Raw genomic sequence first — 27,617 nt, 5'->3', positions numbered from 1 at the left:
TAAAAAATTGTCAAATTTTTTGAAATAATAAAAATTTTTTTTTTTCAATTAAATACCCCATATATATGCTAAGTAAACTATATATATATATATGCTGTAGCAGTTTCTAAAACTATAAACCTGGTGATAAAAAAGAAATACTAATTATTCCTACCGTCAGTAGATAAATTTTAAACCACCAGCGCTGCAGTGAGCAAATAATAAACTACTAATAAAAAACAGCGAGTAGTAGCTCTATAAGAAATAAACCCAACGGCAATAGTTTCCCAGAACAGGCACTGAAGTCATTTGTCGAGTAATCACAGTCAAGATACATTTAAAGAAAGCAAAGGGACTGTTGTCTTTCCCGAGTCGCGTTCTCACGACAATAACAAACAGAAGATTAACTAAAAATATAAATAAAAATCTCATTTAACGACGTAAATAAATAGTGCAGTGTTGAGTGAAAAAAAAAACTCTTTAAGTTATTAAAATAAATGTTTTACGACTTATTATTTGAAAATAAAAATCTGTGGTGCTTTGGATAGGGTGTAGGCCAACTCCCCTCTCTGCACATTGTTCATTTGACGTAGAAAGGAACACATTGGTAAGTTATTTTTTACTCACTATTACTCTCCGGAAACTAGTCTTCTTTAAACAATAAAACAATACATCACTCATCTGTCAAATTATTTTATTACATTTAAAAAAGGTAAAATATTATTTAAAATAAAAATTTATTATTAATTTTTTTTTTTTTTTCAGTTAATTAAACATTTAAGCGGTTAAAAAAATTACTAACACCACACCAGCAATGCTAATTATTAATAATTCATAAATTATTCCGGCGTTACAATGATTCATAATGAATTGACTTGTTATTTGCACACTACGCACATTTAATGTTAATTTTATTGAATTAATTCGATATATTTTATTATTCAAAATTTAAATATTTATCATAATATTTTACGTATGGATTTTTTACCCAAGAAGACAAGCCTAAGCCCATACATAACTTATCATCGTTAACTTCCGATACGTGATCAAGTTTATTTATAAAAAAAGTTTGGGGAAAAGCTGCGCAGAAAAATTAATACGACTTCCATAAAGATGATATGAAAATAAAGTTAGCTGACATCTAAAAATTTATATGATTTTTTTTTATTAAAGAATTATTATAAAAAAAATTTTTTCATTTGTTAAAATCTTTAAAAACTATAAGTGCAATTTTTTAAAAATATTTTTTAGTTGTAAATTAATAACTTAAGCAAAATAAAAAAATTAAAAATGTCGGCTAACTTTATTATTATGAAGATGATATAAAAAAATATTAATAATAATAATAATAGTGATCATGGAAAAATAATAAAAAAATTCATAGGTACAATAAAGATAAAACCGCACATAGTAAATTGGAGTATGTAATACGTAAGTGGAAAGTGCAGTCTGCAGTAGTCTGATATATAAAATATGTAGCGGGAGCACGCGAGAAAAGGAAACATTCGAGGGTGATCATCATTCATTGCCTCGGTTTTGGTATATACGTTGTATTTATACATACAAACCAGTCAATACTCGCCAGTACATATAATACTAGCATAAGTATTATATATAAACAGGTAGAATCAAAAATTAATACACCGTAAAAGTTTTTAATTGAATTTACCAACGTAAATGTCATTTTTATCTCAACACTACTCTGTTTATTAAACTTATGTTTATTAATTTACTTACCGATTATTGCACACCTCATAAGCGAAGCGTTGAGGTTGTGCTCTACTGTCGACATTTCAAAAAAAGCAGTTTTCTCGAAACTGAAATTGATTTTTTTTTATTTATATCGCACTTACAGATTAATATGAGTACACTTAAATCAAGTCAAATAATTTGTCAGGCACATAAAATATATTTCAATAACAATTTTTTTGTTTAACATAGTAAATAATAACATTAAACATAATTTTTTTTGAACGTCCGTGTATAGATAGGTGTATGTAGTAGGAAAATTGGTCGAAAAAATGATCGTACCGGAATAATTTTTTTTTTATTATCTAAAGTAACACACTCAGGATTTTCTCAATTAATATGAGCGTTCAATTCACTATCGTTAAATTATTATTTATAAAAAACTCATATATGACTATGGATTTTTTTGTATGTCTATCTATACATTTTATTATAGTATTTTTTTCCTCACCTTAGAATTATGGCGCCACTAAACCATAGCAAAGTTTTCTGTTTTTTATTATTTTGCTTTTTATATTCTATTTCAATCAATTTTATTGTGAAAAATGAAATTATGAGGCGTGCACTGATAGAAGGATTTGTTTATAGTTAAAAATATTTGTTAATATTTAACAAATCATTTATTAGAGACAACTTTTTAGACCTTAACAAATATTTCTTAGTATTTAAAAAGATTTATTAATATTTAATAAATGAATAACAGATTTATTAAATACAAACAAATCATTTTAAATACTAAGAAATATTTGTTTAATACTAAAAAGTGGTCTTTAATAAATTATTTGTTAACTATTAACAAATATTTTTTGATACAAATAATTCCTTCTATCAGTGTGCACTTTTAGATTTTTCAAACTTTTTTGTTATTTATAATTGACTATTATTATTATTATTTTTGTTTTAAATTAATTAATTAATGTAATTTAATTTTTTAGCCCTCGCATTTTGCTTTTCAACTCCATGTACGTGTTTATATGAACGTAAAAGTATATGTATGTGTGATCCATTCTCATAACGACATTTCACTATAATGTACTATCTAATGTACTTTGTTGCTAGAGAAAACTTGTACGGGTAATTTATAATGACATTGCAATCGAGCCTGTTAAAAAAATTAAATTCTTCGTCACAGTAGCTGTTCATAAAAAAATTTATCTGGTGCTTTTATTAAATTTAATTCGTGCTAATTAAACAGTTAATTTTTTTTATATATAGAAAGATTAATTTAAGTGATATAATTATTCATCTCACAGAAAATTTTAATTTTAAATTCATTTTTTAGATCACAAATAATCTAGCCGCTGTTTGAATGTGTTAATTGATTAATTAGTAAAGGAGAAAAATTGAATCCATGCGTCATTATTACCAGAACATGTAACTCAGTTGATTATTATTATTATTATTATTAATTTTTTTTATGTACATAAATAGAATAGGGGAGAGCAAAAAAAATAATTGACACAGTTGGTTCTATCAAACATTTGTGATATAAATTATCTTGAATCGATGATGTCGATTCGAAGGCCAACGTACATCAACAAATTGCCCAATAATTAAATTTTGGTACTATACCGCATATATACTGAATGACAACGCTCGTCCGTGTCTGAAATTTAATTGTGGCTAGATAAATATATACCTGTGGTGTAGTAAAATATGCTAGATGATATATTATAAATTGATACATATTTTATTACAATGATATACAATATTTGATAAAACACTACGCAGCAGCTAAAAAAATAAATGAGCCACGATATCCCGGAAAATAAATGAAAGGAAAACCCAAGAATGCTATCGTCATCGTTCCATGTCGCTTGATAAATTGTTTCGATGATAAACTAGACATTTTGACGCTTTATTACATTGGTGTAAATATGTTAGATAAATTTGGAAATTTTATCGTTTTATTTTTCTAAAAATAGATCATTTGAATTTATTTAATTGCAAATATTGTAATTTTCAAGTAAAATTATTGGAAAAAAATATCCTATTTAACTGTCAAATAAATCACTAACGCCTTCAGTCAATATTAGTCATCTTGCAATTAATATAATTTATGAATTCATTAATTTTTCAATATTAGTTATATTTTTAGATCACAAATTATCAATCTTAAAATATAAGTTTGACATTTATCAATTTTTTTTCTTATAAAACTTTTGAATGTTAAATTTTACTAGCAACCTTGCAGACTGCCGTGACTTGTCAACTATAAATAAATAAAATTTTGCTTTATTAAATAATGACTTATATTAAATTGCACTATACTTTTTTAACTATTGACGTTTTTAAAGATATAAGCTCATCCCGATGTTACACTCATCAAGAGCTTTCATTTGAGTACCCACATGCATTTTTCATATATTTTTCATATATACATATATATAATATGTATAATATATATTTTAAAGATATAAGCTCATCTCGATGTAACACTCATTAAGAGCTTTCATTTGAGTACCCACATGCATTTTTATATATATTTACTTATTTATATATATATATAATATATATAAATATATAAAATATATGAAAAATTGATGTGGGTACTTAAATGAAAAGTCTCGATGAGTGTAACATCAGGATGAGCTTATATCTTTAAAAATGTCAATATTTCCAAGATACAAGATCATTTCTTAATTATTGATATTTTTAAAGATGTAAGCTCATCCTGATGTTACACTCATCAAGAGCTTTCATTTGAGTACCCACATGCATTTTTATATATTTTTCATATATACATATATATAAATATATGAAAAAACGATTTGGGTACTCAAATGAAAGGTCTTGATGAGTGTAATGTCGGGGTGAGCTTATATCTTTAAGAATGTCAATAGTTTACAAGACACAAGGTCATTTCTTAATCATGTATCTAGAGATAGAGCATTTTCGAATGCAGCCTAAATACTTATCATAAATTGACTATCGGTGAAAATGACATGAAACCATTAAAAGGCATAACTCGAGGTCAAGACTTCCAACAATACCAAATTTAACCATAAAAACCATTTTATCATATAAATGCACTGGCCACAAAATTTTTCTTATTCTCTTAATAATATAGATAACACATTTATTTTATTTATAATATTGATTATTGATAGGAAGGAAATTTTTTTATTATTCTTCAAAGTGCTAGAAAAAATTATTGATGGCGTGATACAATATCTAAAGAGATAAATGATAGTTTAACTGAATAAAAGCTCTATAGTCCATTATTATTAAGAACACAAAAGAGTGAATCAATGGAATTTTTTCTTGCTAAAATTTACAATTTTTATTTATTTACCTGGAAGATAATAAACCAAATAATTTACTTAGAAAATCATTAATTATCATTATATATGTGTGAGCAATTAAATAGAAAATGTATTGTGTTTTACGTGTGATTGTTAAATTTAGCGCATAGTTTATATTATTATGTTAAATTAATATAAATCGGGTGAAATTAATTTCCATACAATTGAAATATAATAGTAATTTATAAATGTATGAATGTATTTATAAATGAATGTGTCATTAACGAAGACATTTGTTTGCATAGAAGACACATTAATAATATAACTGCGTATAATGTGGTAACAATTGCGAATGCAGGGACAGAAACTTTTGAATTATTATTGAATTTATGTAATAATAAAATAGCGACGTATTACTGTAACAATTGAACGGGATTGAACTATCAATACACGTCACTGTGAAAAATAACTTAACTCGATAATTCCGGCTCTACAATTCGCATATAAATGGATTTTAATTAAATATTTATTTAGTTTAATTATGTACAAGGTATTAACTCGCGTGAAAAAAGTTAATGAGATTAAACAAGTAATGTATAAATTAGCAGTTGTATATAAAGTGATATTTATGTTTAACTCTTTAAAAAGAGTATAAATAAAACTTTTTTTTAATTTATTAAGTAATAAGACGTGATGCGAATTATAAATACTTTAAAGTTGTACTGCTGGGCTTACTTCCGACGCTTTTAAACCATACTTTTTAACATTTAATATTCACCTAAGATTATTCAGTGACGAATGACGTACGAGCCATTAAATTTCTAGGGACGCTCGTTTAAACACTTCACTTCCTATTATCTACGTCACTTGATTGTTTTGTAGTGGACTTTATGAATTCAGGCTGGCTAATTGTTGGACGTCGGATTTATTTTACCGCAAATATTTTTAATTTTAGGGGCATTCCATAGTGACTGGTGGAACATTTAACTCTGGAATTCCATCAATTATAAACTATAATTATGTGACTGAAACTTATACTATAGTAAAATTTATCTTATAATATAGAAGAATAACTAATTAACAACATCCCTTTGTCAAAAACCTCGATTACTTTTTAAGTTTCTCGTAATTATCATTTGACTGAGTGTGACTGGTGGGACGAAGAAAAATCCTTCTCTCTTACCAAAGGTATACTTAAAGTCGAATTTCAGTTCGACCACTAAACTTTCAAAAAATACTTCTCTCTCAATACAAAATTTATCCTACAAACATATTTAATATTATGAAAAATTAGACTGATTACCTACGTAGAAACAATTAAAAAAAGTTTTGAAAATCCAAAAGTGCACGCCTCATAACGCTCATTCATTTCTTAAGAAAAAAATTAATTGTGTAATTGATTAAAAAAAAAAAAAATTAAGTAATTTCTTACAGAGTATTTTTTATTGTTTTTTTAAATATCGGCGCCTTTTTTTCTTGTCATATGCGCACGCAGTCTAAAAAAATCTAGCTTGATCAAGTGGCGCCATAGTTTTCACGTGACAAATAAGAAAAGTTCATTTGGCTTTGTACGGTTGTATCGTAGTGAATTTTAATAAAAATTCAATTAAAAAAAAAATACGTAAACTAGGCCACTGATATGAAATACGGACCCAGTTAATCGAATTCTTAAACTAATAAAAAAGGTCCGGTCTTGAAATATCAATTTGTTTGGGAGTAATCGTTGGTACATCCAAAATGGGGTGACATCCGAACGTCCACGTAAAATTTTTTTCAAAACGTTTTGTTTTTCAAAATAGCAACATGAAATGATTTTAGAAAGTCAAAAATGGTTTAATTTAAGTGTTTTTTCGGTGTACATCTACTTATATCATTGTATAAATGTAATATGGTTGTGATAGAGGCATTTAAAGATCACAAAATTGCTTGACCTTGACGAGTCGAGTATAAAACACAACCTCACACGCTTCGCGCTATGAGGCGTGCAAATTTTTTTTTTTATTGTGACTGGTGGGACAGGCATTTGTGACTGGTGGGACAAGTTCAAAATGTATGCATGAAGTTGTTTATTAAAAAGACTTTTATAGTATTTCAACCTTAGAAACATTATTGTTTATACATTTAACTATAAATTATTTAGGATAATTAAAAAAAAACTAATTAAAAAACATAAATAAAGGACTTAGCATACTGACAACACGATCTTGATAAACTTAGGTGTTAATTAATAACGAACATAAACAAAATTTGTTCTTCAAACTATAATAATAAATATGTTAGTTAATAACAAACATAAAATGAATTTTTTCTTAAAATGATTAAAACAACTTTTGACCCGGATATAAGTTAGTACACTGATAAAAAAATTAACTTGACTCAAGAGCCAAAATCTTGAACTAAGAATACCATTTTGAAGAAAATGATTTTCTTGAGTCAAGAGAATAAATTCTTGAGTCAAGAAGTGATTCTTGATTTAAGTAAATTTTTCTTGTCCCAAGAATTTATTCTCTTAACTAAAGAAAATCATTTTCTTCAAAAGGGTATTCTTGATTCAAGATTTTGGCTCTTGAGTCAAGTTAATTTTTTTATCAGTGTACGGCTGAAAAGTTACTAGGAGAGAAAAATCGATTTTCTTATTGATTAAAAAAAAATTTTCTTCACAAATTAGTAAAAATAAAAATATAAACTTTTAACAATAAATTAGGACTAAATTAGAATGAATTAGAGAAATTTTTTAATTTTAGTCATTTTCCCATTTCACATGGAATGCTTTAATTTTTTAATTTTTGTTTTTTTTAATTTTGTTTCAGGAAGCCGGAAATTAATTTCAAGTAATCGGAACCTGGATATCTGGCCATGGATACTGTCGACGGCGAGAGCAGACGACAGCCCACTAGAGTTTTCAAGAAGCCTAGTAATAATGGAAAAATTACTGTTTACTTAAGCAAACGTGATTTTGTTGATCATATGACGCACATCGATCCTATAGGTAATAAATCAATCATTTTTAATAGTCATTTATTTTATTTGCACACAAAAAAAAAATTAACTTGACTCAAGAGAAAAATTCTTGAACGAAGAAAATAATTTTAAAGAGTTTCGTTGTCTTGAATCAAGACGAAAAATTTTTGAATCAAGTAAAAATTACTTAAACCAAAAAGAATTTTTCTGTTTGAATCAAGAAGATGAAGTTCTTCAAGATTATTTATTTATTTATTTAAATTTCTTTAATGCCGAAGCATTGGCTGAATGGCAAACATATACAATGATGGTTTATTTAAAGTACACGTAAGAGGTTTAGTATTTAATTTATCTAATAATTGTAATTTTAACAAGTAGAATAAAAGAAAAAGTTATAAGTGAATTTATAATAGCGGGCACTAGCCCTTATTTAATACAAAATAGATTCAAAATTAAAATATCAATATTTTAAAGAATAACTCAAAATATAAATCAAAAATATTAGCAATATAAATTATATAATTCATATAAATTACATAAATCAAATAAATCAGCTCATTTTACAATCCTTAAATGGTAAAAATATTTATATTAGTTTTTATATAACAAGTAAAATTGATGGTCTAGGTTTAGAATGTATATTTGAAGTTAGTAATTAGCCATTTTTTTCTTGATTCAGGAAGAATTTATATTATTTACTCATTTTCTCAGGTCTAAGCATTACAAAATTTCCAAAAACCAAATCAAGATATAGTATACCAAAAATATTTCATGTTTTTTTTCTTTTTATTTATTCCAATTTGTAAATTGGAATAAATAAAAAGAAAACATACAAATTTTTGGTCTACTTTATCCTGATTTGGTTTTTGAAAAATGATTTACTTAGTTATGAAGAAGTAAAAAAATTTCTCGAGCTAGCAAAATTAGATAAAGAAATTTAATCATTAAATATGTAATGTCATCATTATCACTATTATTATTATTGTTATTATTACTATTATCATGTATACTAATTTACTATTAAAATGTAAATGTCATAATTGTAATAGCAGTCGCTAATGACTAACAGTTGAAGCGACCTTAATTATTAAACAAAAAAAAAAATCATTTACTTAATTCAAGTAAATTTTTTTTTCTGTACAGTTGCTGGTTTTTAAAATTGAATCTTAATTTTCGTTGTTCAAAAATCAAAAAACAGTGGAGTATTTTTTTTTAGTTGAAAAATAAATTAATGAACTTTCGTTGTTTATTTTGTTAGCTGTCAATCGCCCGCTTCGATGTGCTAGAGTTTTAATTAGTTTGTTTTTTAGTAAAACAATTTTTTTTACTTTATATTGGCTTTTATCGGTAATTATATTTTTAAAGACTTTTGTAAATATTTAGAAGTTTTTATTTACAAGAATAAATCGTCTCAATATTATTGCGTTTTATAAGTTGGTCATTAAAAATAAAAACTTTTTTTAGTTTTGTTGTTGACATCTCTATAATCGTAATCAAGATTCTGCTGAACTTAAAAAATATCAAATTAGTCAATCAATAATATAATTATTACGTTTTATTTATTTAAATAAAATTACAAAATAAACTATTTGTAATGAATTATTATTATTATTTTTTCAACGAAAAAAATATCGACAAATTATTATAAACTTATAATATAAACTTTTAAATTATGCATTTTATGAGATTAATTTGATGTCAATTAGTTTGATAGTTTTTTTCGATCAAGCATGTCTAAAAAAGGTCTCTTCAATTATTAGTTTAAATATAGATTACTTAAGATGTATATTTAGTTTATTTTTACGACAGCTTATCCAAAAATTGAAATACTATTATGAAAACTCATGAAAATACTTACTTAGTTTTAGCTTGATATTTAAAATTATTCAAAATTATTAATTATTAAAATTTTATTTTATATTAAATAAGTAAATATTCATTTAAATGAATATAGTTATGATCCAAAAATATAATACTAACAAAAAATTCATATAATTTTTTTTTATAAAATAAAATAATTTCAAAATAACTTATTTTTTTTTTTGAGAAAAAAATTTTATTTTTTGAAAGAAATTTTGTTACAGTTTAATACATTTATAGCGTTGATAGCTTGATATTAAAAAATTTTCAAAATTATTAATTATTTAAATTTTATTTTATTTTAAATTAAAAATGTTTATACAAAAACAATGAATGAATCATTGAATTTTTATTTTTATTTAAAAAAAAATAACAATTTAAAAAAACGAATTTACAATTAAAACTTAGGTAATTATTTACAAGTAGGGTCAACTTATGCTAGCTCATGTTAATTTTTTTTTCTTTTTCCATCAAATTGATCAGTCTTTTTTTAATTATTCATTTTTTATGTATTCAAAAAAAAATATATCGCAAACATAAAAAAAAAAATAAAATAGAAATTTTATCCAAAAACGTGAAAGCCAAAATTTTTTCCAACTTTTAAAGGCAAAAAATCTATCAAAATCTTTATTTTTTCCTTTCACGACATTTTTATCATAAATGCGCCGTAAAAACAGGCAGAATCAAAAGTAAAAAAATCAAGGTTACAAATGAACAATTGAGGATGTATTATATATTTAAAATTAAAAAAAAAAAGCTGCAATTTTTTATACAAATTTTATGTAAATTAATTTAGTCGATTTAATGAGAAATAAAAATTAATTTTCTCATTTATTGGTATAGATAAATTTAACACAAAAAAATGAATTTAAATCTCCTAAAATTAGCATAAACTCCCTGTGGATCAGATTAATGGATTATTAAGCACTTTAATTAGTTAAATCCTTCAGGACTTTGTGCGTAAGACCATTGACTGTAAAGTGTTGTAATTTTTACTACAGTTCGTAAGTCACGTCGTAACAAGGCTGCTAATATTAATTAAACTAATGACTACAGTTTAATGAAATATTATTACTAATGTAAAATGAAGTCAAAAATATCTCAGATTTACTTTAATAACTTCTATGATAATAGAAGCCATTTTTTAAGTGAGATAATTAAATTTTATCCGCTAGCAAACATGATAAATTTATCTCAGTATTAACCTAGGTCATTAGCAAGTTTAATTTATCAAGAAGACAATGCGTAGCGATAATGTAGCTTTTATTATATATTGCATTGTACACAATGTTCCTTAGAAAATCAATCATTTAAATTTAAATATTTATATATATTTTTTTTTTACTTGCAGATGGTGTGGTTTTGATAGATCCAGAATACGTCAAAGAACGTAAAGTGTTTGGCAATGTATTGGCGCATTTACGATTCGGCCGTGAAGATCTTGATGTACTTGGACTGATTGTAAAACGTGAACTTCATCTGGCGACTGATCAAATTTATCCGCCCACAAATGAAGAACAGCCGCAAAAATTAACTCGCCTGCAGGAGAGATTAATTAAAAAATTAGGAAAAAATGCTTATCCTTTTTATTTCAAATTACCACCAAATAGTCCAGCCTCGGTGACACTACAGCCGGCTATCTGCGAGCCAGGCAAGGCCTATGGGGTTGATTACGAGCTCATTGTCTTCGTGGGTGAGAATAAAGACGGCAGACCCCTGAAGCGGTAATTATTTTCAATAATTAAAATACTATTAATTTTTTTTTTTATTATTAATTATTAATAATCTATATAATTAAGTGAATAAGGAAAATTTTGTCTTTAGCATGTTTATATGATAAAATGAGTTTTTAAAAGTTAAATTCAGTATCATTGGAAAGGTTTTGATCTGAATTTGTGCATTTTCAACAATAGTTAATTTATTATAAGTTTTCGAAGTAGTTATAAATAAATTTGAATTTCGTGGTAAACAAAATTTGTTTATTTATTTTGCTTTGTACAAAGTGCATGTAGTTATATGTCAAAAATTAATTTATATATTTAAGAGACTAAGAAAAATTTTTTAACGAGTATATTTGCTTTGTATAAAGTGACCCTGTTAATGGCATTGAGCTGTTGGGTCTTAATATAAGAAATAAATAAATAAATAAATATCTTTATCGTAAATTGGATTTGATATTTTTTCAGCGATAATTTATGGTTTTAATAATTGAGAGGGTAAGAAAGATTTTGTGACGAGCATATTATTATTTTTAAAGGAATTTTTATAGTTAAATTTGGAGTCATCAAAAAAGTCTTAACAATAATTAGTGTACAGAAAAAAAAAATTTTCTCGAACCAAGTATATAATTTGGAAGAACTTTATCTTCTTGATTTGAGTAGAAAAATTTTTGGACTAATAAATTTTTCTTGATTTAAGGAAACTTTGCTTGATTAAAGAATTATTTGTCTTGATTCAAGATCATTTCCCTTTCCAAAATTATTTTCTTGTTTTAAGAATTTTTCTCTCGAATCAAGATCATTTTTTTTTTAGTGTGCCTTTTCACGATTTTATATATTTTTTGGTGATGTTTAATTTTTTATGTAAAGTTTTTGGAGGAGTTTTTAATAGTTTGATGGTTCTATACATTTCTTCCGTCACATTTATCCATTGAATTATTTAAAATTGATCCTGTGATCGCTATTATTTGTGAGCACTATTATTTTTTAAATTTATTTAAAAAGTACCCAAACTATGTATAGTGTGATTATAAATATAAAAAATTATTAAGCCAAAGTTTTCTTATTCATAATCCGTAAATCTCATCAGTCACATAGTGACTGCAGGTTGTTAGTCTATATGATTAAAATAATAAAGAAAATTTTGTCTCCGGCGTATTTATATGATAAAATGAGTTCTTTTAATTAAATTTAGTATAATTGAAGAAGTTTTGACCTGAATTTATGTGTTCAATGTTTCATAAGCTTGTCAACAATAGTTTATTTATTATGATAAGTTTTCGAAGTAGCTATAAATAGATTTGAATTTCCCGATAAACAAAATTTATTTATTTTGATTTGTACAAAATGCATGTAGTTTTATGTCAAAAATTAATTTATATATTTAAGAGACTAAGAAAAATTTTTTAACGGATATATCTTTATTAAAAATTGGGCTTGATATTTTTTTAGCGATAGTCATTTATGATTTAAATAATTGACAGAGTAAGGAAAATTTTATTTTTTATTTACTTTTGCGTATACATTCTATATAGGTGCATTACACCTGTGCATAAAAACCAGAAAAAAAAGAAAATACAAAAACTATGCATACTTTTTTCAAATCAAGAAAATTTTAATAGAAAAGAAACGCACAAAATTACAAATGCCGTAAAAAAAATGCTATATAGTCATCTCAAAAACATAGATAAAACCATAAGTTTCTAACAATTCAAATTTCTAACAAAATTGCAAATTTTTCTTCTTAGAACCTTCTTAAATACATTCAGTGCTTTTAACTCATTAGGTAGTTTATTATAATATTTAATTGCAACATAGTAAGCATTTTTGCTGACGAGCATATTATTATTTTAAAAGGAATTTTTATAGTTAAATTTGATATCATCAGAAAGGTCTTGTTAAAAATTTGTACCTTTTATATATTTTTCAGTAATATTCAATTTTTTATGTTAAATTTTTGGAGGAGTTTTTAATAGTTTGTTAATTCTATAAATTTATTCCGTCACATTTGTTTATAAAATTATTTGTAATTGATCCTGTGATAGCACTATTATTTTAAAAATTTATTTCAAAAGTACCCAAAGTGACTGCAGGTTGTTAGTTGTTATTAATTAATTTTTTTAATTTTTTCAAGGAGCACCGTACGGTTGGCGATAAGAAAAATAATGTACGCGCCATCGCGACAGGGCGAACAGCCATCAATAGAAGTAAGCAAAGAGTTCCTTATGTCTCGAAACAGACTTCATTTAGAAGCATCTCTGGACAAAGAGTTGTATCACCACGGAGAGAACATCGAAGTAAATGTTCACATTGCCAACAACAGTAATCGAACAGTCAAAAAAATCAAGGTGTCAGTGAGACAGTTTGCTGATATTTACGGTTACTCGTCGTCGCAGTACAAGTGCACAGTTGCCGAGACTGAGAGCGCGTGAGTATTCGATTAATCAATATTTAAAATAATTATTTATTTAATTCTACAAATATAAATACCGAGTAAAAAATCACGCGAATGTGGAAGCCGAGTTGAACTTTTAACAGCGGTACTTTTGTATCGCGATAAATACGCCAATAAAAATAATTTTTAATTGTGTCTATTTGTGATAGTGATAAGCAATTATTAAGATAAATTAATTTTAATTGATAATTATCTGTGTGATAAAATACTTTTTAAAAAAATAACTTCGTTGATAATTATATACTTATCTTTTATTTTTTTTTTTTTAGACGTCATACTCTATTATCGTGACTGTAATGTGTTATTAATAAACTCTTCTTTTTAGTAAACTTCAAAGTCACTAGGTCAAAAGCAGGTACTTTACTACCAGAAAATGTAGAGTATTTTTTTATTTACTCGGTATAATTATACAGTTACAGCGGGCTTTTTAGTACTGGCTAAATTAATTTTTTATTTAAATTTTATCATTAGGGGCATTCCATAGTGACTAGTGGGAAATTTGACTCGGGAATTCCATCAATTATAAACTATAATTATGTGACTGAAACGTATACTATAGTAAAATTTATCTTATAATATAGAAGAATAACTAATTAACATCCCTTTGTTAAAAATATCGATTACTTTTTAAGTTTCTCGTAATTATCATTTGACTGAATGTGACTGGTGGGACATCGAAAAATCCTTCTCTCTTACCAAAGGTATACTTAAAGTCCAATTTCAGTTCAACCACTAAACTTTTAAAAAATACTTCCCTCTCAATACAAAATTTATCCTACAAACATTCAATATTATGAAGAATTAGACTGATTACCTACGTAGAAACAATTAAAAAAATTTTTTTATTGTGACTGGTGGGACAAGTTCAAAATGTGTACATGAAGTTGTTTATTAAAAAGACTTTTAGATTATTTCAACCTTAGAAACATTATTGTTTATAAACAATATATATATAAATATATCTAACTATAAATTATTAAGGATAATTAAAAAAAACTAATTAAAAAACACAAATAAAGGACTTAGCATGCTGACAACACGATCTTGATAAACTTAGGTGTTAATTAATAACGAACATAAAAAAATTTGTTCTTAAAATTATAATAATAGATATGTTAGTTAATAACAAACATAAAATTAATTTTTTCTTAAAACTATTAAAACAACATTTGACCCGGATATAAGTTAGTACGGCTGAAAAGTTACTAGGAGAAAAAAATCGATTTTCTTATTGATTAAAAAAAATTTTCTTTACAAATTAGTAAAATATAAACTTTTAATAATAAATTAGGACTAAATTAGAATGAATTAAAGAAATTTTTCAATTTTAGTCATTTTCCCATTTCACATGAAATGTCCCATGTATAATTTCTGAATAAAAAACATGTATTTGTATACATTGTTGTTTATTTGTGAAGAAACTTTATATTACTTCTTATAATTACACGGAAAAAAGTAAACTGTAATAAATAACAGTCGATTTATAATAAGTAACGATCAACTGCTAAAAATTACCATTTCAAACAGTAAAATCGTGATTTTACTATTCACTTTATAATATTTACCATTTAAACGTTACAATTTACTCTTTACATGGAAGAAAATACTATTTCAAACAGTAATATTCGCTATGTAAATGTTTAAAATGTTAAAGTATAATAATTAAGAATTCAGACTTTGATATTTATCATTTCTTACCTAAAAAATGATGTTATGATATGTAAAAAGTATAAAATAAAGTTAGTAAATTTCTAATACAAGCAACGTAAATATTTACAAAGTAAAATGGTAAATTTTAAACGCAACGGTAAAAATCAAACTGTAATTGTTGACTTGCTTGGACTGGTAAAATGTATATTTTAAAAGTATAATTTTTATTGTTTCAAATGTTAAATTCTCCCAGAGTGAGACCCCTTTCTCTTTCATCTGAGTTCCCCTTCTCCTCATAATATGGACTATATATTGAAATGGCAATTTTTACTGTTTGAAACTGTAATTTTTTAAGATAAGAGAGTTTTTATTTACTATAGTGACAGCAACTAATCACTTATTTTGAATATTAAATTATAAATTGTGGCTTTTATACTTTCTAAATTAGGTTCTGTAATATTTATATTTTTTGTCACCCCGATGTCCGCTTTACTGTTTGAAACTATAAAAATTAACCGGAATCCGAGTGAATATTACAGTTTAATTTTTTCCGTGTACGGATGAAATAAAAACACACATATCATTTTTAAATTTACAATTTATTGTTAAAAAAAAAAAAAAACATTTATTTATTCTTCATAATCATAAATACTGAAACAAACATAAAAAGAATTTTTTCTTAAAACTATTAAAACTACATTTAACCCGAATACAAATTAGTACAACTGAAAACTTACTAGGAGAGAAAAATCGATTTTCTTATTGATTAAAAAAAATCTTCTTTACAAATTAGTAAAATATAAACTTTTAATAATAAATTAGAAAAATTTTTAAATTTTAGTCATTTTCCCATTTCGCATGGAATGCCCCATTAACGCTCAGTAATTAACAATAATTTTTTATACTGTTAGATAATGAGTGTTGCTAATTAAAAAACAGTAATGATGATGATGATGTTAAACTAGACTTATAAAAAAATATATGTATTAAATGATTGCACCTGGCAGCATAGGAGTAGCGCCAGGATTCACCTTGAGCAAGGTATTTTTTCTAAAACCAACTCTTGCCGACAACAAGGACAAACGAGGTCTCGCCCTAGATGGGCAACTTAAGCACGAGGACACCAATCTCGCATCTAGTACCATGTGAGCGTTCGAGTATTGCCCAATAATCGAATAACACCGAGAGAGTGGAAACTCCAAACTGGCCGTTTCTCTTTATATTCAATTACTCTGGTCCTTTTTATTGTTATTTTTATTATCATTTCTTTCATTATTATTTTTTTTCTTTTTATTACTATCAACAGCCCCTTTTACACAATAAATTATTCAGTGTAACTAAAATTTACCGAGCGAATATTTAAATCGTTAATATTATTCAAAGTTTTTCGAGAAAAAAAATTTAAAACTCCGAGAAAAATAGCGATATAAATTTACAATGTCTAGACATTGTATACTTATAGAGACTCAGTAACTGGCTTTATATAACAAACTAGAACTGGGTCCCACGGTTCATCGTAAAATTACCCGTGAATTTAAAGAAGATAATTGACCCTTTGAGACGACGGCCCGTTTGCAGTCCCCGCTCGACGATTTTTTCCGAAACAAACAGGATTAAAATTTTGGTGGTGGATAGAACGCCAGTAACATTCACTCTCGCTTTTTTTTATTATTATTTTTTCCTATTAAATTATTTTTATCTCTCTTAATATTTCTCTTACAACCTATACTGTCATTATTTTTTTCTTTGGTTACTTCTATTGTCATTATCATTTATTTATTCTCTTCTAATCTTTTTTTTTATTATTTTTCTACCCACTACTTTACTCTGTCATTATCTTCCGATGGATCGAAAACCCAAAAATATTTATTCCACTCAACTACGAATGCTTGCTCGCTCCTATTATTTTCTTCTTACCCCAACTTTACTGACAAACTCAGCTCAATATTTAATCTAGATATCTTCATAAATATTAATGTCATTTTTCTTACTTAATCCATTAAAACTACTCATTTTTTATTTTTAATACACCTACCAGCACCCGGTGAACTATATATAAAAACGAATCAATAGAAACAAGAGCGAGAGAGAAAGAGAAAGAAGATATAAATTATATATTTACTTCGCACGATTAATTTATTGATCGTAGCTTTTAATTTGCCATGTTCCCAGCACTGAGACTAATATATTATAATAAAATGAAATATATATTAATGCCCAGCACATTCTACAATGTCGATATCACAATTAATAGCCCTGCTAACAATAAACAATCCCCTTTTTAACGATTTACAAATAATTCACCTCGGCTTCTTACTGAAGAATACTAAAATACAATTGTTTAATTTAAGGAAGAATTTTAAAATAAAATTCACTCGATTTTTAAATTCAGGAAAATTAATTAAGTTTAGACTATTATTAGTATATTTTTTTAATTATATTGAATTGATAATGTTTATTAGGGAAGGTTGTACAGTCGGGCCAGGTTTCACATTGAGCAAAGTTTTTACAGTGGTACCGCGTATTGCCAACAGCAAAAACAAATGGGCCTTAGCGTTAGACGGAAAACTTAAACATCAGGACACCAATTTAGCGTCTAGTACGCTGTAAGCCCAATTAAACTTTATAAGACCAATATTAAGTTATTTATTATTTTTTAATTACTACAGAAATTATAGATACTGTGCAGTTTACATTCGTTAGAAATTTATTTTTATTTACTTTTAAGTTGAAAAAAATTCGGGTTAAATCTTACAATTTTTTTATGATAATAATTTTAATGAAATTTTACAAAATAAAAAAATTAATTTTTCAATCGAAATTTTTTTTTTGTGATTTATATTTGTAACTAGAAAAAATTTTTTTTTATTTATAAAAAGATATTTAAATTAAAAAAAAATGTATTGAAGAAATATGGCGGTTATATCTATTTCTTCTTTGAATAGAATTACCAACTTGAAAATTGTTTTATATTTATAAATATAATACACTTACTTGAAAATTTAAATTAATTAATTATAAATTTCATTAAATTTAAAATTTTTTTTTGTACACTGATAGAAGGATTTATAAACTATTAATAATTTAATTTATTTGAAGGTAATTATTTAATTTATTAAATGTTAATAAATATTTTTGAACGTTCAATAAATATTTATTTGAGGAAAGTACATTTATTAATAGTTAATAAGTATTTATTAATAGTTAACAAATATTTATTAACAGTTAATAAATATTTTGTTGAGTGAATTTGGTTCACTCGCAATGTTATATGATATGAAGATTGCTTATAAACAGAAATCATCTTTATAAATTATTTGCATTAATTATATTACATTTTAATAACGTTTCATATCATTCTCACCGATAGTCAATTTAAGATGATAAGTATTTAGGCTGCATTCACAAATGCTCTATCTCTAGATACATAATTAAGAAATGACCTTGTATCTTGTGAATTATTGACATTTTTAAAGATATAAGCTCACCTCGACATTAAACTCATCGAGACCTTTCATTTGAGTACCCACATCAATTTTTCATATATTTCATATATATTATATATATGTAAATATGAAAAATATATGAAAATGCATGTGGGTACTCAAATGAAAGCTCTTGATGAGTGTAACATTGGGATGAGCTTATATCTTTAAAAACGTCAATATTTAAGAAAGTACAGTGCAATTTAACATAATTAAGAAATGGCCTTATATTTTCAAAAATATCAATATTTAAAAAATGATCTTATATCTTGTCAACTATTGACATTTTTAAAGATATAAGCTTATCCTGATGTTACACTCATCAAGGCCTTTCATTTTGAGTACCCACATCAATTTTTCATATAATTATACATATTATATAATATATGTATATATGAAAAATATATCAAAATACATGTGGGTACTCAAATGAAAGCTCTTGATGAGTGTATCATCGGGATGAGCTTATATCTTCAAAAATATCAATATTTAAGAAAGTACAGTGCAATTTAACAAAATTCATTATTTGATGAAGCAAAATTTTATTTATTTATAATTCACAAATCACGGCAGTCACATAGTGACTGCAAGGTTGCTAGTTTTCATTAATTATATTTTATTATAATAGCGTTTATTGTAAAATATCAAATTTTATCACATCTCATAATTATCTTTTATATTTTAAAATATTAAAAACGTTAATAAATTTAGTGAATTGAATTATTATCATGTATTCTAGCTACAGGATAATAAAAAAAGTGTCAAAAGGAAGTTGCTATTTTTGCTTCTTATTTTAAATAAATATTTGTTAACTGTTAACAAATATTTATTAACGTTTAACAAATCGTATTCAATAAATAATTTATTAACTCTTAATAAATATTTATTAAATTTTATGATGTTAAAAAATCATTTATTAACAGTTAATAATGCTTATTAAATATAAGAAAAATCCTTCTATCAGTCTAGAAAAAATTTTTTTTTAATTTATAAAAAGATATTTAACTTTAATAAAATTTATTGAAGAAACATGGTGATTACATGTATTTCTTCTTTGAATAGAATTACCAACTCAAAAATTGTATTATATCAATAGATATAATGCATTTACTTTAATTTAAATTAATTAATTATAAATTTCATAAAATTTTAAATTTTTCTTGTAAAAATTAAAAAAAAAATTGTTATTCAATTTTCACAAAATAACGGACAAAAAAAAATTTTCCAAAATTGGCAATCCTGTTTCAAGATTACAACTCTCCATTTTGATGTCACAGAATATTGAATAGTAATTAAAGTAATAAATAACGAAATATTATTAATAAATACGCGAGTTAGCTACAATACAGTTGAAATTTTCCGATACTTTATTTATATCGATTATAATTTACTATTTATTCTTGATTATATATTTTATATACGTAATAATTTTGGCTTCTCTGTTACTGGTGCTGTATTCTTACGCAACGTTCACGCAGGATATCCGTGGGGTGCCGACCCTCGGAGCTTTTAAATAAACACCCGTCAATCGATACCCGTCATCGGTGTAATCAAAAAATATTTTTTACCTTTTAAACCCTTCGGATATCCTCCTACATGTTACGAAAAAAAAACTTTTTTTTATTAAATTGCTTTGCTGAGATTATTTGTTTGCCAAATATTGGTTTTACAAAAAAAAATTTATTTTCCCAAATGTTTACGCGTAAACAATATTTTAATTGCTGTTGGTCCAAACAAAAATAACAGTTCACTGAGTAATTAATTACTTGAATTTTTTACGGATAAAAAATAGAATGAATAGAATTTTAAATTGAGAAAAAATTTAATCGAGATATTTTTTAAAAATAATTTAAAGGTATAAAATTTCAGAAAGAAGATAAAAATAAACTACACAAAAACGATAGAAAAATATTATAAACAATTTTAATCATTTAGATTCAAGCACAATAGAGCCACTTATTATTAAATAATTAATTGAGAGTTGTTGACACTCGGTGAATTAAATCGTAACGTTACTTATTGAATCTTTAAAGTTTCGCCTCTTTTATCACTATATCAAATTCTGTTGTTATGTTTCAGCTTAAAGTTTAATTACGCTTTGCTATTAATGCCTTGACACTTACAATTGCTTTCTCGTCTCTCTTTATTGTTTCCTCTTCTGTTGCATCTATTTGCTTTTATTCATTAACATTATTTTACCCAAAAACTCTTTAATTTCCCGCTAAAATTGCACGGCATGCTTATTAACAGTCTGAGTAATTACAAAATCTAGTTTGTTATGTTATTATTAGTGTAAGAAAGTTATATTAAGCTTTAATTTTACAGTAACGTTGATCCTTCACAACGTGAAAATCTTGGAGTCATTGTGCAGTACAAAGTCAAAGTTAAATTGTGCCTCGGAGCTTTGGGAGGGTAAGTAATGTAATTTATATTACAAAATATAATTTATTATTTATCATACTTTTTCAAAGATTTTATGATTTATTATTATAATTATCTATATTATTGAGAGAATAAGTAAAATTTTGTGGCCAGTGTATTTATATGATAAAATGAGTTCTTATAGTTAAATTTGGTATCGCTGGAAAGGTCTTGACCTGGAATTGTGCCTTTTCAAGGTTTCATATCATTCTTACCAATAGTCAACTTATTATGATTAGTAGGTATTTAGGCTACATTCGAAAATGCTCTATCTCTAGATGCATAATTAAGATATGACCTTGTATCTTGTGAATTATTGACATTTTTAAAGATATAAGCTCATCCCGACATTACACTCATCAAGACCTTTCATTTGAGTACCCACATCATTTTTTCATATATTTATATATATTATACATATGTATATATGAAAAATATATCAAAATGCATGTGCGTACTCAAATGAAAGCTCTTGATGAGTGTAACATCGGAATGAGCTTATATCTTTAAATAAGTCAATAGTTAAAAAAGTACACTGCAATTTAACAAAAATCATTATTTAACAAAGCAAAATTTTATTTATTTATAGTTCACTAGTCACAGTAGTCACATAGTGACTGCAAGGTTGCTAGTTATTACTATTATTATTATTATTTTCAGTGAACTTGTGGCAGAATTACCATTTATCTTGATGCATCCAAAACCGGAAGAAGAAACTCCATCGCCAGTAACAGTTCAACCAAGTTCAACAAATCCATCTGAAAATGGAGAATGCGCTAATGATACTAATCTTATTCAGTTGGACACGTAAGAAATATTTTATGAGTAATTATTACATTGAAAGAATTTTTTATAATTTAAAAATATGAATTTTTTAAACAATTAGATAGTATGTAGTATTTTCATTTACGGTAGTTGTCGCGGTTAAGGCATATCGTTAGAAAATTCGTTAGAAAACTCTTGATGAGTGTAACATAAGGATAAGCTTATATCTTTAAAAACGTCAATATTTAGGAAAGTACAGTGCAATTTAACATAATTAAGAAATGACCTTGTATCTTATGAACTGTTGATATTTTTAAAGATATAAGCTCATCCCGATGTTACACTCGTCAAGACTTTTCATTTTAGTACCCACATCAATTTTTCATATATTTATATATATTATATACATGTATATATGAAAAATATATAAAAAATGTATGTGGGTACTCAAATGAAAGCTCTTGATTAGTGTAACATCGGGATGAACTTATATTTTCAAAAATATCAATATTTAAAAAATGATCTTATATCTTGTCAACTATTGACATTTTTAAAGATATAAGCTCATTCCGATGTTATACTCATCAATACCTTTCATTTGAGTACCCACGTCAACTTTTTATTTATTTATATATCTATATGTCGGAGATAATATCGAGCTGGGTTTTCTCAGAGATAGGAAATTCCCAATATTTTAGTTTGTCTGTTAATTTTAAGCAAAATTGTAAAGCATAGAATATTTAGATATTATTTACGACTTAAGCTGATTATATTTTTTATGCTTATGACGATGGGCTTAAGTCCGGAGTGACAATGGTCACCAAACGTAGCCGAGGTCACAGGATAAAAGTAAAAAGTATACAGTTAAAGATATCGACAGACAATGAGGGCTGTCGAAATATTTTTTGCGAGAACAAGTATTTAGGGTACTGAGACGAGTAGTTCTTGTTGAGCATTGATCAAGTAAAGATCGCATACATCCTGTTGACCCCGGATTCGTTCTCGGTCTTATTCACCAACGTTTTTACCTGTTATATCAATTATAATAAAATATTTGTAGTTAAATTTATTGTTTGTACGAGTTAGTGTACATTATACTTTAAATCAAATTCTGTGTTATATTTCAATTATTGTGAGATAATAAAGATGACTGAAACTGATCCAAAGAACTCTAACAATGCCCAAACTACTGTTTTTCCGATATATATATATATATATATATATATATATATATATATATATATATATATATATATATATATATATATATATATATACAGTAACGCTCAAAAAGTATTTTGACAAATATATTTAATGGTTTAATTAAAAATAAATATGAAACACAATAATCATTTATTTATTTTTTAACACCCTTTGAATAAACTACAGAATAGTGTCAAAGAGGTTCTTATTCGTAATAAAAGAAAGTTTAATTTTTAAAATATTAGGAAAATGGTGGCTCAAAAGTATTTTGACATTTTTGAAAAAAAACTAATTTAACGCATAATTATAATTTACAGCAATAAATATATTAGTATTTAGTAGCATATCCCTTGGCCTTTATGACAGCCTTGCATCCCTCCGGCATTGAGTCGATTAATTTTTGTAATCGACTTACTGGAATTTGATCCCACTCATTTTTTAGAGTTTCAAACAAAGCGTTTTTGTTTGAATAATTTTGGGTTTTTACACTACGTTTCAATTCTTCCCAGAGATTTTCTATCGGATTCAAGTCGGGACTTTGACTTGGCCACTCAAGAACTTTAACTTTTTCACGATTTAATAAGTCACTAATATGCTTTGATCTGTGTTTGGGATCATTGTCGTGTTGAAAATACCACTTAGCTGGCATGTGATGTGTAGCATATGGTAACATCTGAGACTTTAATATATTTGCATACATGAACCGATCCATTTTTCCTTCTATTCGAACTAATGGTCCAACTCCAGACCGTGAAAAACATCCCCAAACCATCACACTACCACCTCTATGTTTAACTGTGGGTATTTGATACCGATAATCGTATTTTTTGTTTACTGGACGCCGAATGTACTTGATACCATCAGATGACATTAAATTAAATTTACTTTCGTCACTCCATAAAACTTTAGACCACTCTAAACTTGACCACGATATATGCCGTTTCGCGAACTCAAGACGAGACTTCCTGTTTTTTTTCGATATTAAAGGTTTTTGCCGGTCTTCGGCCATATAACCCTAGGACCTTTAAGCGTCGTTTAACAGTAGAAATATGAATATCTACGTTATATTTTTCTTTTAATTAATTTTTTATCATTACAGCGGACATCCGTATATCATTTGCTGATAACTTTTTTATAATATGATCGATGTAAGAAGAAGTTTTTCTTGGGCGGCCTGTTCGAGGCTTACTTTCGACAGTTTTTCTTTTGTTATAGACTTTATTCTATAAGCTAACTAACTGTCGAGACACTTTAAACAAACGAGCAACTTCTGTTTGTTTCAATCCTTGTTTTAATGCATTAATAACGGCTTTTTTAAAATCACTAGAATATTCCTTGCACTTAGGCATATTGAAGTAACCACAACAAGTAAATATATGTAATAATAAAAACTAAGGAACAAGTAATCTGCGAGAGTTTTTCAAGTCAAATGCGTGTCAAAATACTTTTGAGCTCACGGTAAGTCAAGTACGTTCGGTGGCGCGGTGTGTAAACAAACAAGTTGTAATTTGATACGCTTAAATAGTCGCAATTACACTACTCTACATTATACTCAATACATTTTCCGATAGGCTTTTATTTTAAAAAAATATTAAAAAATTTTATGTTGTCAAAATACTTTTGAGCGCTACTGTATATGAGATTTCCACGTATATAGTCACTCATCACGATATCTCTGGAATCATAAGACCTAGAGACTTGAAATTTGGTAGGAATATTCTTCTTACCGAGTAGAGGTCAGCTAAGAACGGATTTAACGAAATTCCACCCACAAAGGGGGTTGCGGGGGCGTTAACAATGAAAAATTCCCATTTTTAAGCTATAGCTCCTATCGACTCCAAATTTGGTAGGAATCTTCTGTAAGAGATGTAGAAATAATCTAAGAACGAACTTTACGATATTACACCCCACAGAGGGTTGCGGGGGTGGGTATTAACAATCAAAATTTTTAATTTTCAAGCTATAGCTCCTACAGATTCCAAATATTATAGGAAATTTCTGTACGTGATGTAAAAATAATTTATGAACGAATTTTACGACATCCTACCCCAAAGAAGATTGCGGGGGCGTTAACAATAAAAAATTCCCGTTTTCAAACTGTAGCTCCAATAGACTCCAAATTGGGTAGGAATTTTCTGTAAGAGATGTAGAAATAATATAGGAACGAATTTTACGATAGCTTACCTCATAGGGGTTTGCGGGGGTGGGTATTAACAATTAAAATTTTTAATTTCCAAGCTATAGCTCCTATAGACTTTAAATTTAGTAGGAGTCTTCTATATGTGATATAGAAATGATCTAAGAACGGATTTTACAACGAATCACCTCCAATAAGGATCGCGGGAATGGGTGTTGACAATAAAAAATGTTCATTTCCAAAATATAGCTTCTGAAATTTCTAAATTTGGTAGAAATCTTTTATTTTTCCTGTAGAGATCATCCCAAAATTGATTTCAATAAAGTTTACTTCCGATAGGAATTGCGGGGGTGGGTGTTAAAATCTAAAATTTTAATTTCCAAACTGGAACTTCGACAGACTTCAAATTTGGTGGGAGTCTTCGTGCATCATGTCAAGTTCAGCTAAGAATGAATTTTATCAAATTCCAACTCCAAAAGGGACTGCGGAGGCGTTAACAATGAAAATCTCTCTTTTCAAAACAATAGTTTCTATGGACTCGAAGTTTTGTTGGAATATTTTATTTATAATGTAAAAATCATCTCGAATAGGATCTTGCAAAATTTCTCTCTCACATAGGAGTGCGGGAGTGATAGTTGTCAAAAAATTCATATTCTTCAAATATATTTCCTACAGATATAAAATTTGATAGAATCTCAAGAGAAACAGGTAATTACAGGGATGGCCTCCAAGGTCAACGGATTAAAGTATTTTCCTTTTTTAATAATTATATTTTCTTACAACAATCGTCTCTTTGGCAGCGGCGAAAAAGTCATTGTAAGGTTTTTAAAATTTAACTTTACATGTAGCTATATAGTCAACGGACTAAGTATTTTGCATACATTTTATTTTTGCTGATCACATAACCGATGAATTGTTCTTATTACGGGATCGCGGGAATGTAACAGATTAAAATGAATATATTTTCTAAACACTAGAGATGTGGAAAAAAAATTTGGCTACTCATTTTAAGAGATTCCGTAAAATCAAAAATTAAAATCGTAAATCTAAAAATTATTATTCGTTTTTGGAGAAAGCCACGTGAATGTTATTGTGATTGCACATTGAAAGTTACAATGGATATTCGCTAGAATTATGACATGGATAAAAGGTACAGGCCAATCCGATAGAATTTTGAATCTGTGCAAGTCAAAACAATACTCCAATTGAATTTCAAGTCTAGATCTCAAAATACAATTCTATAAAGTGCACAGTGGAGCGGGCGGGTAACAGCTAGTATTATATATATGTATATATGAAAAATATATGAAAATGCATGTGAGTACTCAAATGAAAGCTCTTGATAAGTGTAACATCGTGATGAGCTTATATCTTTAAAAACGTCAATATTCAAGAAAGTACAGTGCAATTTAACAAAAGTTATTATTTAATAAAGCAAAATTTTATTTATTTATTGTTCACAAGTCACGGCAGTCACATAATGACTGCAAAGTTGCTAGTTATGGATTACTTAGCTACAAGCTCATATGCTTTTGCGGCGCGTATAATCTCTAATTTTTTTTCAACATTGTACCATGACAACTACTTTAATAAATTCAAAGAAGAAAATTCTTATTCAGTGTAACGAATAAATAAAAAAATTTATCCACCCATTTTTTAATTAATAATAAAATTGAATTTTTACAGTGAAGATGATATTGGTAATGACGACATAATTTTCGAAGATTTTGCTCGTTTACGACTCAAAGGTGAAACAGATGCCTGACCAAGTGATCAATGCACATGATATCCATCTACCACACTTGTTTTGAATGAAACTAATTTAAAACATGCCTTGAAGTCTATTATGTAAAGTATAAAGCTCAAGAATAATGAGAAGAATATGAAAAAAGAGCTAGCTCTGTATTTCAGAAGAACAGTTTTGTTTATTGTCAAGTAACACGACTGATTATAATTTTAAAAACACTAGTAAACGATCAATTACGCTTA

At 26.5% G+C, this 27,617-nt stretch overlaps 1 protein-coding gene across 3 annotated transcripts; it reads left to right on the top strand.

The window, feature by feature from the left end:
* The first annotated feature begins 267 nt into the window (after nucleotides 1–267).
* Nucleotides 268–27,617, top strand: LOC123264295 (beta-arrestin-1-like). 3 transcript variants are annotated; one of them, XM_044727524.1, is made up of 8 exons: nucleotides 268–586; nucleotides 7,784–7,962; nucleotides 11,146–11,518; nucleotides 13,647–13,940; nucleotides 18,080–18,223; nucleotides 21,428–21,514; nucleotides 22,184–22,330; nucleotides 27,315–27,617. In XM_044727524.1, the coding sequence occupies exons 2-8, from the start codon at nucleotides 7,830–7,832 to the stop codon at nucleotides 27,391–27,393; spliced, it is 1,257 nt and encodes a 418-aa protein (XP_044583459.1). In that variant the 5' UTR covers nucleotides 268–586; nucleotides 7,784–7,829; the 3' UTR covers nucleotides 27,394–27,617. The 3 variants fall into 3 exon arrangements, with proteins under 3 accessions (XP_044583459.1, XP_044583460.1, XP_044583461.1); XM_044727525.1 differs by lacking the exon at nucleotides 18,080–18,223 and adding an exon at nucleotides 16,625–16,762 and having other exon boundaries at nucleotides 269–586; XM_044727526.1 differs by lacking the exon at nucleotides 18,080–18,223 and having other exon boundaries at nucleotides 269–586.

This window comes from Cotesia glomerata, linkage group LG4 (genome assembly GCF_020080835.1).
Source record: "Cotesia glomerata isolate CgM1 linkage group LG4, MPM_Cglom_v2.3, whole genome shotgun sequence".
Taxonomy (NCBI): Eukaryota; Metazoa; Arthropoda; class Insecta; order Hymenoptera; family Braconidae; genus Cotesia; species Cotesia glomerata.
The sequence above is the reverse complement of the archived record's forward strand: the minus strand, read 5'-3'. Positions and strand labels throughout refer to the sequence as shown.